This window comes from Ascaphus truei, chromosome 4, assembly GCF_040206685.1.
Source record: "Ascaphus truei isolate aAscTru1 chromosome 4, aAscTru1.hap1, whole genome shotgun sequence".
NCBI lineage: Eukaryota > Metazoa > Chordata > Amphibia > Anura > Ascaphidae > Ascaphus > Ascaphus truei.
The window spans coordinates 422,878,386-422,896,032 of NC_134486.1; the positions used below are offsets into that span (position 1 = coordinate 422,878,386).

At 54.6% G+C, this 17,647-nt stretch overlaps 1 protein-coding gene across 1 annotated transcript in view; it reads left to right on the forward strand.

The window, feature by feature from the left end:
- Positions 1-17,647, forward strand: part of LOC142492482 (phosphofurin acidic cluster sorting protein 2-like) — a 330,781-nt gene that overhangs the window by 114,407 nt on the left and 198,727 nt on the right. The window contains exons 9-10 of the mRNA XM_075595119.1: positions 6,566-6,692; positions 8,402-8,506. Coding sequence (XP_075451234.1) covers positions 6,566-6,692; positions 8,402-8,506 — 232 coding nt within the window. The remainder of the gene's footprint in view (positions 1-6,565; positions 6,693-8,401; positions 8,507-17,647) is intronic.

A 17,647-nucleotide genomic window follows, 5' to 3' on the forward strand; every position in this document is an offset into this window, starting at 1 on the left:
TAGAGGAGGGAAGGAGGGGGGTGTCGGTATTAGAGGAGGGAAGGAGGGGGGTGTCGGTATTAGAGGAGGGAAGGAGGGGGGTGTCGGTATTAGAGGAGGGTAGGAGGGGGGTGTCGGTATTAGAGGAGGGTAGGAGGAGGTGTCGGTATTAGAGGAGGGTAGGAGGGGGGTGTCGGTATTAGAGGAGGGTAGGAGGGGGGTGTCGGTATTAGAGGAGGGTAGGAGGGGGGTGTCGGTATTAGAGGAGGGTGTCGGTATTAGAGGAGGGTAGGAGGGGGGTGTCGGTATTAGAGGAGGGTAGGAGGGGGGTGTCAGTATTAGAGGAGGGTAGGAGTGGGGGTGTCGGTATTAGAGGAGGGTAGGAGGAGGGTGTCGGTATTAGAGGAGGGTAGGAGGGGGGTGTCAGTATTAGAGGAGGGTAGGAGTGGGGGTGTCGGTATTAGAGGAGGGTAGGAGGGGGGTGTCGGTATTAGAGGAGGGTAGGAGGGGGGTGTCGGTATTAGAGGAGGGTGTCGGTATTAGAGGAGGGTAGGAGGGGGGTGTCGGTATTAGAGGAGGGTAGGAGGGGGGTGTCGGTATTAGAGGAGGGTAGGAGGGGGGTGTCAGTATTAGAGGAGGGTAGGAGGGGGTGTCGGTATTAGAGGAGGGTAGGAGGGGGGTGTCAGTATTAGAGGAGGGTAGGAGGGGGTGTCGGTATTAGAGGAGGGTGTCGGTATTAGAGGAGGGTAGGAGGGGGGTGTCGGTATTAGAGGAGGGTAGGAGGGGGGTGTCGGTATTAGAGGGGGGTAGGAGGGGGGTATCGGTATTAGAGGAGGGAAGGAGGGGGGTGTCGGTATTAGAGGAGGGAAGGAGGGGGGTGTCGGTATTAGAGGAGGGAAGGAGGGGGGTGTCGGTATTAGAGGAGGGAAGGAGGGGGGTGTCGGTATTAGAGGAGGGTAGGAGGGGGGTGTCGGTATTAGAGGAGGGTAGGAGGGGGTGTCGGTATTAGAGGAGGGTAGGAGGGGGTGTCGGTATTAGAGGAGGGTAGGAGGGGGGTGTCGGTATTAGAGGAGGGTAGGAGGGGGGTGTCGGTATTAGAGGAGGGTGTCGGTATTAGAGGAGGGTAGGAGGGGGGTGTCGGTATTAGAGGAGGGTAGGAGGGGGGTGTCGGTATTAGAGGAGGGTAGGAGGGGGTGTCGGTATTAGAGGAGGGTAGGAGGGGGGTGTCAGTATTAGAGGAGGGTAGGAGGGGGGTGTCGATATTAGAGGAGGGTAGGAGGGGGGTGTCGGTATTAGAGGAGGGTAGGAGGGGGGTGTCGGTATTAGAGGAGGGTAGGAGGGGGGTGTCGGTATTAGAGGAGGGTAGGAGGGGGGTGTCGGTATTAGAGGAGGGTAGGAGGGGGGTGTCGGTATTAGAGGAGGGTAGGAGGGGGGTGTCGGTATTAGAGGAGGGTGTCGGTATTAGAGGAGGGTAGGAGGGGGGTGTCGGTATTAGAGGAGGGTAGGAGGGGGGTGTCGGTATTAGAGGAGGGTAGGAGGGGGGTGTCGGTATTAGAGGAGGGTAGGAGGGGGGTGTCGGTATTAGAGGAGGGTGTCGGTATTAGAGGAGGGTAGGAGGGGGGTGTCGGTATTAGAGGAGGGTAGGAGGGGGGTGTCGGTATTAGAGGAGGGTAGGAGGGGGTGTCGGTATTAGAGGAGGGAAGGAGGGGGGTGTCGGTATTAGAGGAGGGTAGGAGGGGGGTGTCGGTATTAGAGGAGGGAAGGAGGGGGGTGTCGGTATTAGAGGAGGATAGGAGGGGGGTGTCGGTATTAGAGGAGGATAGAAGGGGGGTGTCGGTATTAGAGGAGGGTAGGAGGGGGGTGTCGGTATTAGAGGAGGGTAGGAGGGGGGTGTCGGTATTAGAGGAGGGTAGGAGGGGGGTGTCGGTATTAGAGGAGGGTAGGAGGGGGGGTGTCGGTATTAGAGGAGGGTAGGAGGGGTGTGTCGGTATTAGAGAAGGGTAGGAGGGGGGTGTCGGTATTAGAGGAGGGTAGGAGGGGTGTGTCGGTATTAGAGGAGGGTAGGAGGGGGGTGTCGGTATTAGAGGAGGGTAGGAGGGGGGTGTCGGTATTAGAGGAGGGTAGGAGGGGGGTGTCGGTATTAGAGGGGGGTAGGAGGGGGGTGTCGGTATTAGAGGAGGGTAGGAGGGGGGTGTCGGTATTAGAGAAGGGTAGGAGGGGGGTGTCGGTATTAGAGGAGGGTAGGAGGGGGGTGTCGGTATTAGAGAAGGGTAGGAGGGGGGTGTCGGTATTAGAGGAGGGTAGGAGGGGGGTGTCGGTATTAGAGGAGGGTAGGAGGGGGGTGTCGGTATTAGAGGGGGGTAGGAGGGGGGTGTCGGTATTAGAGGGGGGTATCGGTATTAGAGGAGGTTAGGAGGGGGGTGTCGGTATTAGAGGAGGGTAGGAGGGGGGTGTCGGTATTAGAGAAGGGTAGGAGGGGGGTGTCGGTATTAGAGGAGGGTAGGAGGGGGGTGTCGGTATTAGAGAAGGGTAGGAGGGGGGTGTCGGTATTAGAGGAGGGTAGGAGGGGTGTGTCGGTATTAGAGGAGGGTAGGAGGGGGGTGTCGGTATTAGAGGGGGGTAGGAGGGGGGTGTCGGTATTAGAGGAGGGTAGGAGGGGGGTGTCGGTATTAGAGAAGGGTAGGAGGGGGGTGTCGGTATTAGAGGAGGGTAGGAGGGGGGTGTCGGTATTAGAGGAGGGTAGGAGGGGGGTAGAAATGGGGGTGTCGGTATTAGAGGAGGGTAGGAGGGGGGTGTCGGTATTAGAGGAGGGTAGGAGTGGGGTGTCGGTATTAGAGGGGGGTAGGAGGGGGTGTCGGTATTAGAGGAGGGAAGGAGGGGGTGTCGGTATTAGAGGAGGGTAGGAGGGGGTGTCGGTATTAGAGGAGGGAAGGAGGGGGGTGTCGGTATTAGAGGAGGGTAGGAGGGGGTGTCGGTATTAGAGGAGGGAAGGAGGGGGGTGTCGGTATTAGAGGAGGGTAGGAGGGGGGTGTCGGTATTAGAGGAGGGTAGGAGGGGGGTGTCGGTATTAGAGGAGGGAAGGAGGGGGGTGTCGGTATTAGAGGAGGGTAGGAGGGGGGTGTCGGTATTAGAGGAGGGTAGGAGGGGGGTGTCGGTATTAGAGGAGGGTAGGAGGGGGGTGTCGGTATTAGAGGGGGGTAGGAGGGGGGTGTCGGTATTAGAGGAGGGTAGGAGGGGGGTGTCGGTATTAGAGAAGGGTAGGAGGGGGGTGTCGGTATTAGAGGAGGGTAGGAGGGGGGTGTCGGTATTAGAGAAGGGTAGGAGGGGGGTGTCGGTATTAGAGGAGGGTAGGAGGGGGGTGTCGGTATTAGAGGAGGGTAGGAGGGGGGTGTCGGTATTAGAGGGGGGTAGGAGGGGGGTGTCGGTATTAGAGGGGGGTATCGGTATTAGAGGAGGTTAGGAGGGGGGTGTCGGTATTAGAGGAGGGTAGGAGGGGGGTGTCGGTATTAGAGAAGGGTAGGAGGGGGGTGTCGGTATTAGAGGAGGGTAGGAGGGGGGTGTCGGTATTAGAGAAGGGTAGGAGGGGGGTGTCGGTATTAGAGGAGGGTAGGAGGGGTGTGTCGGTATTAGAGGAGGGTAGGAGGGGGGTGTCGGTATTAGAGGGGGGTAGGAGGGGGGTGTCGGTATTAGAGGAGGGTAGGAGGGGGGTGTCGGTATTAGAGAAGGGTAGGAGGGGGGTGTCGGTATTAGAGGAGGGTAGGAGGGGGGTGTCGGTATTAGAGGAGGGTAGGAGGGGGGTAGAAATGGGGGTGTCGGTATTAGAGGAGGGTAGGAGGGGGGTGTCGGTATTAGAGGAGGGTAGGAGTGGGGTGTCGGTATTAGAGGGGGGTAGGAGGGGGTGTCGGTATTAGAGGAGGGAAGGAGGGGGTGTCGGTATTAGAGGAGGGTAGGAGGGGGTGTCGGTATTAGAGGAGGGAAGGAGGGGGGTGTCGGTATTAGAGGAGGGTAGGAGGGGGTGTCGGTATTAGAGGAGGGAAGGAGGGGGGTGTCGGTATTAGAGGAGGGTAGGAGGGGGGTGTCGGTATTAGAGGAGGGTAGGAGGGGGGTGTCGGTATTAGAGGAGGGAAGGAGGGGGGTGTCGGTATTAGAGGAGGGTAGGAGGGGGGTGTCGGTATTAGAGGAGGGTAGGAGGGGGGTGTCGGTATTAGAGGAGGGTAGGAGGGGGGTATCGGTATTAGAGGAGGGTAGGAGGGGGGTGTCGGTATTAGAGGAGGGAAGGAGGGGGGTGTCGGTATTAGAGGAGGGAAGGAGGGGGGTGTCGGTATTAGAGGAGGGTAGGAGGGGGGTGTCGGTATTAGAGGAGGGTAGGAGGGGGGTGTCGGTATTAGAGGAGGGAAGGAGGGGGGTGTCGGTATTAGAGGAGGGTAGGAGGGGGGTGTCGGTATTAGAGGAGGGTAGGAGGGGGGTGTCGGTATTAGAGGAGGGTAGGAGGGGGGTATCGGTATTAGAGGAGGGTAGGAGGGGGGTGTCGGTATTAGAGGGGGGTAGGAGGGGGGTGTCGGTATTAGAGGAGGGTAGGAGGGGGGTCTCAGTATTAGAGGAGGGTAGGAGGGGGGTGTCGGTATTAGAGGAGGGTAGGAGTGGGGGTGTCGGTATTAGAGGAGGGAAGGAGGGGGGTGTCGGTATTAGAGGAGGGTAGGAGGGGGGTGTCGGTATTAGAGGGGGGTAGGAGGGGGGTGTCGGTATTAGAGGGGGGTATCGGTATTAGAGGAGGTTAGGAGGGGGGTGTCGGTATTAGAGGAGGGTAGGAGGGGGGTGTCGGTATTAGAGAAGGGTAGGAGGGGGGTGTCGGTATTAGAGGAGGGTAGGAGGGGGGTGTCGGTATTAGAGAAGGGTAGGAGGGGGGTGTCGGTATTAGAGGAGGGTAGGAGGGGTGTGTCGGTATTAGAGGAGGGTAGGAGGGGGGTGTCGGTATTAGAGGGGGGTAGGAGGGGGGTGTCGGTATTAGAGGAGGGTAGGAGGGGGGTGTCGGTATTAGAGAAGGGTAGGAGGGGGGTGTCGGTATTAGAGGAGGGTAGGAGGGGGGTGTCGGTATTAGAGGAGGGTAGGAGGGGGGTAGAAATGGGGGTGTCGGTATTAGAGGAGGGTAGGAGGGGGGTGTCGGTATTAGAGGAGGGTAGGAGTGGGGTGTCGGTATTAGAGGGGGGTAGGAGGGGGTGTCGGTATTAGAGGAGGGAAGGAGGGGGTGTCGGTATTAGAGGAGGGTAGGAGGGGGTGTCGGTATTAGAGGAGGGAAGGAGGGGGGTGTCGGTATTAGAGGAGGGTAGGAGGGGGTGTCGGTATTAGAGGAGGGAAGGAGGGGGGTGTCGGTATTAGAGGAGGGTAGGAGGGGGGTGTCGGTATTAGAGGAGGGTAGGAGGGGGTGTCGGTATTAGAGGAGGGTGTCGGTATTAGAGGAGGGAAGGAGGGGGGTATCGGTATTAGAGGAGGGTAGGAGGGGGTGTCGGTATTAGAGGAGGGAAGGAGGGGGGTATCGGTATTAGAGGAGGGTAGGAGGGGGGTGTCGGTATTAGAGGAGGGTAGGAGGGGGGTGTCGGTATTAGAGGAGGGTAGGAGGGGGTGTCGGTATTAGAGGAGGGTGTCGGTATTAGAGGAGGGAAGGAGGGGGGTGTCGGTATTAGAGGAGGGTAGGAAGGGGGTGTTGGTATTAGAGGAGGGTAGGAGGAGGGTGTCAGTATTAGAGGAGGGTAGGAGGGGGGTGTCGGTATTAGAGGAGGGTAGGAGGGGGGTGTCGGTATTAGAGGAGGGTAGGAGGGGGGTGTCGGTATTAGAGGAGGGTAGGAGGGGGGTGGTCAGTATTAGAGGAGGGTAGGAGTGGGGTGTCGGTATTAGAGGAGGGAAGGAGGGGGGTGTCGGTATTAGAGGAGGGTAGGAGGGGGTGTCGGTATTAGAGGAGGGTAGGAGGGGGGTGTCGGTATTAGAGGAGGGTGTCGGTATTAGAGGAGGGTAGGAGGGGGGTGTCGGTATTAGAGGAGGGTAGGAGGGGGTGTCGGTATTAGAGGAGGGTAGGAGGGGGTGTCGGTATTAGAGGAGGGTAGGAGGGGGGTGTCGGTATTAGAGGAGGGAAGGAGGGGGGTGTCGGTATTAGAGGAGGGTAGGAGGGGGGTATCGGTATTAGAGGAGGGTAGGAGGGGGGTGTCGGTATTAGAGGAGGGTAGGAGGGGGGTATCGGTATTAGAGGAGGGTAGGAGGGGGGTGTTGGTATTAGAGGAGGGTAGGAGGAGTGTGTCGGTATTAGAGGAGGGTAGGAGGGGGGTGTCGGTATTAGAGGAGGGTAGGAGGGGGTGTCGGTATTAGAGGAGGGTAGGAGGGGGTGTCGGTATTAGAGGAGGGTAGGAGGGGGGTGTCGGTATTAGAGGAGGGAAGGAGGGGGGTGTCGGTATTAGAGGAGGGTAGGAGGGGGGTATCGGTATTAGAGGAGGGTAGGAGGGGGGTGTCGGTATTAGAGGAGGGTAGGAGGGGGGTGTCGGTAGGAGGAGGGTCAGTGGAAGCAGCACTGACAGTCCCTCTTGTCCCATGCCTGCAGGCAGGAGAACAGACTGTCTCGGGGACCCCGCACCTCTATGAAGGATCGGCAGAACGCCCGGCTTCCCAGTGACCATGGGAGCAGCGTGGAGGGCGAGACGTCCCCGGACTCACGGCTCGGCAGCCAGGTGATTTTGACACAGTGTAACAGGTCTGTGCGGGTGTGTTTGCGTGCGTGTGCGGGTGTGTTTGCGTGCGTGTGCGGGTGTGTTTGCGTGTGTGTGCGGGTGTGTTTGCGTACGTGTGCGAGTGTGTGCGTGTGTGTGTGTGCGGGTGTGTTTGCGTACGTGTGCGAGTGTGTGTGCGTGTGTGTTTGCGTGCGTGCGTGTGTGTTTGCGTGCGTGTGCGGGTGTGTTTGCGTGTGTGTGCGGGTGTGTTTGCGTACGTGTGCGAGTGCGTGTGTGTGTGTGCGGGTGTGTTTGCGTACGTGTGCGAGTGTGTGTGTGTTTGCGTGCGTGTGTGTTTGCGTGCGTGTGCGGGTGTGTTTGCGTACGTGTGCGAGTGTGTGTGCGGGTGTGTTTGCGTACGTGTGCGAGTGTGTGTGTGTGTGTGCGGGTGTGTTTGCGTACGTGTGCGAGTGTGTGTGCGTGTGTGTTTGCGTGCGTGTGTGTTTGCGTGCGTGTGCGGGTGTGTTTGCGTGTGTGTGCGGGTGTGTTTGCGTACGTGTGCGTGTGTGTGTGTGTGCGGGTGTGTTTGCGTACGTGTGCGAGTGTGTGTGCGTGTGTGTTTGCGTGCGTGTGTGTTTGCGTGCGTGTGCGGGTGTGTTTGCGTACGTGTGCGAGTGTGTATGTGTGCGGGTGTGTTTGCGTACGTGTGCGAGTGTGTGTGCGTGTGTGTTTGCGTACGTGTGCGAGTGTGTGTGCGTGTGTGTTTGCGTGCGTGTGTGTTTGCGTGCGTGTGCGGGTGTGTTTGCGTGTGTGTGCGGGTGTGTTTGCGTACGTGTGCGAGTGTGTGTGTGTGCGGGTGTGTTTGCGTACGTGTGCGAGTGTGTGTGCGTGTGTGTTTGCGTGCGTGTTTGCGTGCGTGTGCGGGTGTGTTTGCGTACGTGTGCGAGTGTGTGTGCGTGTGTGTTTGCGTGTGTGTGCGGGTGTGTTTGCGTACGTGTGCGAGTGTGTGTGCGTGTGTGTTTGCGTGTGTGTTTGCGTGTGTGTGCGGGTGTGTTTGCGTACGTGTGCGAGTTTGTGTGCGTGTGTGTTTGCGTGTGTGTGCGGGTGTGTTTGCGTACGTGTGCGAGTGTGTGTGCGTGTGTGTTTGCGTGTGTGTTTGCGTGTGTGTGCGGGTGTGTTTGCGTACGTGTGCGAGTGTGTGTGCGTGTGTGTTTGCGTACGTGTGCGGGTGTGTTTGCGTACGTGTGCGAGTGTGTGTGCGTGTGTGTTTGCGTGCGTGTGCGGGTGTGTTTGCGTGTGTGTGCGGGTGTGTTTGCGTACGTGTGCGAGTGTGTGTGCGTGTGTGTTTGCGTGTGTGTGCGGGTGTGTTTGCGTACGTGTGCGAGTGTGTGTGCGTGTGTGTTTGCGTGCGTGTGCGTGTGTGTTTGCGTGCGTGTGCGTGTGTGTTTGTGTGCGAGTGTGTTTGCGTGCGTGTGCGGGTGAGTTTGCGTGCGGGTGTGTTTGCGTGCGTGTGCGGGTGTGTTTGCGTGCGTGTGCGTGTGTGTTTGCGTGCGGGTGCGTGTGTGTTTGCGTGCGTGCGTGTGTGTTTGCGTGCGTGTGCGTGTTTGCGTGCGTGTGTGTTTGCGTGCGTGTGCGTGTTTGCGTGCGTGTGTGTTTGTGTGCGAGTGTGTTTGCGTGCGTGTGCGTGTGAGTATATGTATGCGTGTATTACACCTTTCTGTACTTCCCAGGCCCCCCGCAAATCGGTATATGACGAACTAAATGTGATTTTGGGTTCAGAGCAGCAGCTTCCAGACAGTATCATCCTGGTGAGCACAACGGAGTGGCAGGGACAGGTAAGAGATCACGCATGCGCACACACAGAGACAGGTAAGAGATCACGCATGCACACGAACAGGGACAGGGGAGAGCACGCATGCACACACACAGGGACAGGTGAGAGAGAGATCACGCATTGCGCAAACACATGGACAGGTGAGAGATCACGCATGCGCACACACAGGGACAGGTGAGAGATCACGCACACACACGCGCACACACAGGAACAGGTGAGGACACGTACGCACACACAGGGACAGGTGAGAGATCACGGATGCGCACACACACAGGGACAGGTGAGAGATCACGCATGCGCACACACAGGGACAGGTGAGAGATCACGCATGCGCACACACACAGGGACAGGTGAGAGAGAGATCACGCATTGCGCAAACACATGGACAGGTGAGAGATCACGCATGCGCACACACAGGGACAGGTGAGAGATCACGCATGCGCACACACACAGGGACAGGTAAGAGATCACGCATGCACACGAACAGGGACAGGGGAGAGCACGCATGCACACACACAGGTACAGGTGAGAGAGAGATCACGCATTGCGCACACACAGGGACAGGTGAGAGATCACGCATGCGCACACACACAGGGACAGGTGAGAGATCACGCATGCGCACACACAGGGACAGGGGAGAGATCACGCATGCGCACACACAGGGCCAGGTGAGAGATCACGCATGCGCGCACACAGGGACAGGTGAGAGATCACGCGTGCACACACACAGGGACAGGTGAGAGATCACGCATGCACACGCACAGGGACAGGTGAGAGATCACGCACACACATGCGCGCACACAGGAACAGGTGAGGACACGTACGCACACACAGGGACAGCTGAGAGATCACACACACAAACTCACACATGCAGACAAACACACACACAGGGACAGGTGAGAGATCACGCATGCACACGCACAGGGACAGGGGAGAGCACGCATGCACACACACAGGGACAGGTGAGAGAGAGATCACGCATTGCGCACACACATGGACAGGTGAGAGATCACGCATGCGCACACACAGGGACAGGTGAGAGATCACGCACACACACGCGCGCACACACAGGAACAGGTGAGGACACGTACGCACACACAGGGACAGCTGAGAGATCACACAAACTCACACACCCACACAGACAGGTGAGATGTCACACACACACACACACACAGGGAAAGGTGAGAGGTCACACACACAGGGACAGGTGAGAGATCACACAGACACATGCACAGATGTGCACACACAGGGACATGTGAGAGATCACACATACACACACACATACACACAGGTGAGAGGTCACACATGCACGCACACACACACAGTTGTGCACACACTGGAACAGACGAGAGATCATACACACACACAAACACACACACACAAACACACACACACACACAGGGACAGGTGAGAGATCACACACACACACATACATACACACACACATACACAAACACACACAGGGACAGGTGAGAGGTCACACATTCACGTACGCACGCACAGATGTGCACACACTGGGACAGGTGAGAGATCACACTCACACACACAGGGACAGGGGAGAGATCACACTCACACACACAGGGACAGGTGAGAGATCACACACACACATACACACATACACAAACACACACACACAGGGACAGGTGAGAGATCAAACACACACATAAACACACACACACATACGCAAACACACACTGGGACAGGTGAGAGATCACACTCACACACACAGGGACAGGTGAGAGATCACACACACACATAAACACACACACACATACGCAAACACACACAGGGACAGGTGAGAGCTCACACACACACACATACATACACACACACATACACATACACAAACACACACACACACAGGGACAGGTGAGAGGTCACACATTCACGTACGCACGCACAGATGTGCACACACTGGGACAGGTGAGAGATCACACTCACACACACAGGGACAGGGGAGAGATCACACTCACACACACAGGGACAGGTGAGAGATCACACACACACATACACACATACACAAACACACACACACACACAGGGACAGGTGAGAGATCAAACACACACATAAACACACACACACACATACGCAAACACACACTGGGACAGGTGAGAGATCACACTCACACACACAGGGACAGGTGAGAGATCACACTCACACACACAGGGACAGGTGAGAGATCACACACACACATAAACACACACACACATACGCAAACACACACAGGGACAAGTGAGAGCTCACACACACACATACATACACACACACATACACATACACAAACACACACACACACAGGGACAGGGGAGAGATCACACTCACACACACAGGGACAGGTGAGAGATCACACACACACATAAACACACACACACATACGCAAACACACACAGGGACAGGTGAGAGCTCACACACACACATACATACACACACACATACACATACTCAAACACACACACACACACAGGGACAGGTGAGAGGTCACACATTCACGTACGCACGCACAGATGTGCACACACTGGGACAGGTGAGAGATCACACTTACACACACAGGGACAGGGGAGAGATCACACTCACACACACAGGGACAGGTGAGAGATCACACACACACATACACACATACACAAACACACACACACAGGGACAGGTGAGAGATCAAACACACACATAAACACACACACACATACGCAAACACACACTGGGACAGGTGAGAGATCACACTCACACACACAGGGACAGGTGAGAGATCACACTCACACACACAGGGACAGGTGAGAGATCACACTCACACACACAGGGACAGGTGAGAGATCACACACACACATAAACACACACACACATACACACACAGGGACAGGTGAGAGCTCACACACACACATACATACACACACACATACACATACACAAACACACACACACACAGGGACAGGGGAGAGATCACGCACACACACGCGCACACACAGGGACAGGTGAGGACACGCACGCACACACAGGGACAGGTGAGAGATCACACACACACAAACTCTCACACACCCACACCGACAGGTGAGATGTCACATACACACACAGGGAAAGGTGAAAGGTCACACACACACTCACACACACAGGGACAGGTGAGAGATCACACAGACACATGCACAAACTCACACACACACCAACACAGACATGTGAGGTGACACACACACACACACACACACACAGGGACAGGTGAGAGATCACACACACACATACACAAACTCACACCCACCCACAAAGACAGGTGAGATGTCACACACACAGGGACAGGTGTAGGGGCCAACAATGTTTCGAAGTAGGGCCAGTCTCGGCCAAGTAAAACAGGAGCAGGTAGCCAGGGAGCAACTCCCACTAGTAGGCTAGCCTCTTGATCCTTGATCCGCAGTAAAATGTTCGCCGTCGGGTATCTTTGTATCCCCATGGATACACTCGATATTCCAAGGAGAGTCATAGGATAGTCTGTTGCTTGGAATTAGGCCCTCTAGGATCAGGGTTTTTCCAGAGCCCGAGTCCAGCATGGCTTTTACTATTTTCCCCTCCAGAGATGCTGGGACTAACCACGGATTGTGGTCCCCTCGGAAAGAAGCTGTGGCAGTGGTTCTGCCATATGAACATTCCATCTCATCATCTCCTGAGTCCGCAAACTCGGTCGTCAGCGGAAGCTCTCGAGGGGGTTCGGTGTTTGGACCTATCCGCTGTTGGATGGGATCCTCCCTTCTGGTTGGTGGTGGTATCCTCTCCACCGGATGGGTGACGGGAGTCCTGGTTCTCGGGGAATACTGTGGGTGGCGGCCTCCCTTGAGTGATCCAATGGCCTCGGAACCGGGATGGGCGTCTTTGCGGGAGTTTGTACCAGGAACCCTCCGAGATGGGAAAGGGTCTTCCGATCGGGTTGACTGGATCTCCCGAGCTGGCGGGTTGTAGACCCCTCGATTGTCTGCTCTCCTGCCTCTGGCATCACCGGAAGCAACTGGTGTTTGCACGGACCGTTCCCAGCTATCCTGTTGGGTGTCGTCGCCAAGGAAGTTTTCCACCAAGCGGACCGCTGAATCCAGGGAAAATGCAGCGTGTCTTTTTACCCAGGAGCGGGAGGAGGGTGGCAGTATCTGTATGAACTGCTCGAGCACAAACTGTTCAAGGATCTCTGCCTTGGTATGCTTCTCCGGTTGTATCCACCTGGTACATAAGTCTACTAAGCGGTGGGCTACGACCCAGGGTCTGTCTCTGTTTGTATATTTGACTGTCCGGAACCGCTGTCGGTAGGTCTCTGGGGTGAGGCCTAGGCGATCCAGAATAGCAGCCTTTAGCTGCTGATAGTCCATGGCCTCGTCTACTGGAAGAGCCTGGTAGGCTGCCTGAGCTTCTCCTATGAGGAGTGGAGCCAGAGTCGTTACCCAGCGATCAACTGTCCAGCCGTGAGCCGTGGCTACCCTTTCAAAAGTGAGGAGAAATGCCTCTGGGTCTTCGGTTGGCTTCATTTTAGGCAGCATCACCGGTGGGTTATTTGGAATCTCTGGTCTGACTGGGGCTGGGCCTTCGACCAGCAGTTGGAGTAGCTTTTCCTCTCGCTGGGCCTGTTGCTCAGCTTGCTGAGCTTGATGTTCTGCTTGCTTGGCCTGCCATTCTATTTGCTGGGCCTGTTGCTCAGCTTGTTTCTCTGCTAGCTGGAGCTGTTGCTCAAGGAACTGAGAAAAAAAATTCTCCATTTTTTTTTGTTTTGTGTGTGGCCCTTCAGATACAGGGGCCGTCTGACATCCCACTTCTGACACCAACTGTGGCAGGACGGCCTGTAGCCGAGGTCAGGGAACAGCCCACACGTGTAGTTTCAGGATAATGAAAAACGTTCAGTTGCTTTATTTCTCCACAGCAACATAACATGCGGGTACACTGTCCCTTTAAACACCAAAACAAATCCTGCTCCACATTTGGGAGAACTGACAAACACTCCAGGCCTATCTAGCAGGCTGGCTAAACCATTTACCAAACCATAAGTGTATTAAGCAGTCAGGAAAACAAATGAACAATTCTTACTTTGGTTGAAAGAGTTAGTTTGGTGAATCCATCTGGCTAGCAGCTAACATAGCAGAGTTGTCTGGTCTAAGGCAGCCAGCTACTGCCAGTAACAACATCCTTTTATACCTTGCTGGCTATCAGGTGTCATCTTACATCCTGATTACCTAGCTTCCTCCTGAGTTAACCCTTCTGAGTGCTGGATGAAGCACTCAGACATATGTTTCCCAGGCATAACTGATAGGGGTTGACTTCACCCTGTCACAGACCTCTTCTCTTTTTTCTGTACACACTCTCTCTAGGTGACCTAATAACATCTTTTGGGTTTAATTATCACCTCTATGCTGACGACACACAAATATACTTTTCAACACCCGACCTTACACCTGTGTACAAACCAAAGTTTCTGAATGTCTCTCTGCTATATCCTCCTGGATGGCCCTCTGCCGCCTTAAACTCAACATGGCTAAAACAGAGCTCCTCATACTTCCTCCCAAACCTGGCCCTACTACCTCCTTCCACATTACTGTTGGAACTACGATCATTCACCCAGTAGCCCACGCACGCTGCCTAGGGGTCACACTCGACTACTCTCACATTCTCCTCTCATATTCAAAACGTTTCTAAAACTTGTCGCTTTTTCCTCCGCAATATAACAAAGATACGCCCTTTCCTCTGTTGCTCGACTGCTAAAACTCTGACTCAAGCCCTCATTCTCTCCCGTCTTGATTACTGTAACCTCCTGCTGTCCGGCCTTCCTGCCTCTCACCTGTCTCCCTTACAATCTATCCTAAACGCTGCTGCCAGAATCACTCTACTCTTTCCTAGCTCTGTCTCAGCATCTCCCCTTATGAAATCCCTCTCCTGGCTTCCGATTAAATCACGTATCTCACACTCAATTCTCCTGCTCACTTTTAAAGCTTTACATTCTTCTGCCCCTCCTTACATCTCAGCCCTAATTTCTCGCTATGCACCATCTCGACTCAAGGATGTCTTCTTTCTACCCCCTTTGTATCTAAAGCCCTCTCCCGCCTTAAACCTTTTTCACTGACTGCCCCACACCTCTGGAATGCCCTTCCCCTCAGTACCCGACTAGCACCCTCTCTATCCACCTTTAAGACCCACCTTAAGACACACTTGCTTATAGAAGCCTATGAATAGCACTGTGGATAATCCTGAACACATGATACATAAAGCTTGGCCCCCTGCAGACGCACTTACCAGAACTCCCTCCTACTGTCTCTGTACGTTCTCCCTACCTAACAATTAGACTGTAAGCTCCTCGGGGCAGGGACTCCTCTTCCTTAATGTTACTTTTATGTCTGAAGCACTTATTCCCATGATCTGTTATTTATATGATTACTATATAATAATTTATTTATTATTATTATTATTATTTATATGTGTGTGCTGTGAAGCGCTATGTACATTAATGTTAATTAATTAATGTAATTAATTAATTAATTAAGCGCTATATAAATGTAGCCCATGTTCCCCCCCCGCCCCCCCAGACACAGATCGTGCCTCTAAGGTGTATTGAGGGCTGGCTACGTGTAATTGGGTGGTGCATACCTGCTTGTAACAGGGGGGCCTGAGTCTCCCGCAGTGGTATGGGGGATAACAGGGTCAGGCTTCTGGGGTATATGCCTCCATCTTCTCTAGCAACAGTGGTGGTACAGCGCCTCCATCTTCTGGCGAGACCTATAAGGATAGGTTAAGATCCTCCCAGAAGAAGCCCTGCTCCCAGGGCGAGTGATCTTAGACTCACACACACAGTCTCTTTATAAAAAGCAGCAATGGTCTTTATTGTCCTTCACAAGGATACAGCAACACTTCATGCACAGCGGCACACAGCAGTTCATATACAGCAGTGCACTCCAAATGTATAATTGCAGGCCTTTCCTCCTCTCCTCTCCTCCAGGCTGTACCCTAGCAGGATGGGCTGGTTAGGGGCTTCAATACCCCAACCCCCACCTCCAGGATATACTCTCTGGGTGAGGGTAGATGTCTTTCCCCTCACCCCCTGAACAGGGTGAGGGGCATTGGTCCACCTCTATAGTTCTGTCCGCTCTACTCAGAGGGGCTCTGAGTATCTCTTCCAAGCACTCTCAGCATGGCCTCTCCGGTCACCATATAGTACCGCCACTCTCCTCTCCAGAGTCTGACACACCAGCCAGACACTCCAACAGAACTCTCCAACCATTCTCACCGAACTCCTCAGACTCAACACCTTCCAGAACTGAACTCACACACACAGGACAGCCCACTAAATAGATACAGCCCTGCCCCTTATGATGTCAGCAGGACCTCCCCTCTGTCTCAGGCCTGCTACAGAGTCAGGGGCCTACCTCTATCACAGCAAGACAGGGCTTGATGTGGGGGAAAAACCCATGGTTACTACTGGCGCCTGCCCTTACCAGGGCTTACTCCAGTAGGAGAAGGATAAGTAGCCCCCTCTTACTAACAGGGGCTACATAAATAAAGCCATACAATACAATACATACACACACACACACACACACACACACACACACACACATATACACAAACACACACACATACACACACACACGTACACAGGGACAGGTGAGAGATCATACTCACACACACACACACACACACACACACACACACACACACACATACACACACACACGTACACAGGGACAGGTGAGAGATCATACTCACACACACACACACACACACACACACGTACACACGTACACAGGGACAGGTGAGAGATCATACTCACACACACACACACAGGGACAGGTGAGAGATCATACTCACACACACACGTACACAGGGACAGGTGAGAGATCATACTCACACACACACACACGTACACAGGGACAGGTGAGAGGTCACACTCACACACACACACACACGTACACAGGGACAGGTGAGAGGTCACACTCACACACACACACACACACACACACACACACACACACACACACACACACGTACACAGGGACAGGTGAGAGATCATACTCACACACACACACACACACACACACACACACACACACACACACACACACGTACACAGGGACAGGTGAGAGATCATACTCACACACACACACAGGGACAGGTGAGAGATCATACTCACACACACACGTACACAGGGACAGGTGAGAGATCATACTCACACACACACACGTACACAGGGACAGGTGAGAGGTCACACTCACACACACACACACACACACACGTACACAGGGACAGGTGAGAGGTCACACTCACACACACACACACACACACACACACACACACACAGGGACAGGTGAGAGATCATACTCACACACACACACGTACACAGGGACAGGTGAGAGATCATACTCACACACACACACGTACACAGGGACAGGTGAGAGATCATACTCACACACACACACGTACTGTACACAGGGACAGGTGAGAGATCATACTCACACACACACACACGTACACAGGGACAGGTGAGAGATCATACTCACACACACACACGTACACAGGGACAGGTGAGAGGTCACACTCACACACACACACAGGGACAGGTGAGAGATCATACTCACACACACACACGTACACAGGGACAGGTGAGAGATCATACTCACACACACACACGTACACAGGGACAGGTGAGAGATCATACTCACACACACACACGTACACAGGGACAGGTGAGAGGTCACACTCACACACACACACGTACACAGGGACAGGTGAGAGATCATACTCACACACACACGTACACAGGGACAGGTGAGAGATCATACTCACACACACACACAGGGACAGGTGAGAGATCATACTCACACACACACACGTACACAGGGACAGGTGAGAGATCATACTCACACACACACACAGGGACAGGTGAGAGATCATACTCACACACACACACACAGGGACAGGTGAGAGATCATACTCACACACACACACACAGGGACAGGTGAGAGATCATACACACACACACACACACACACACAGGGACAGGTGAGAGATCATACTCACACACACACACACGTACACAGGGACAGGTGAGAGATCATACTCACACACACACACGTACACAGGGACAGGTGAGAGATCATACTCACACACACACACGTACACAGGGACAGGTGAGAGATC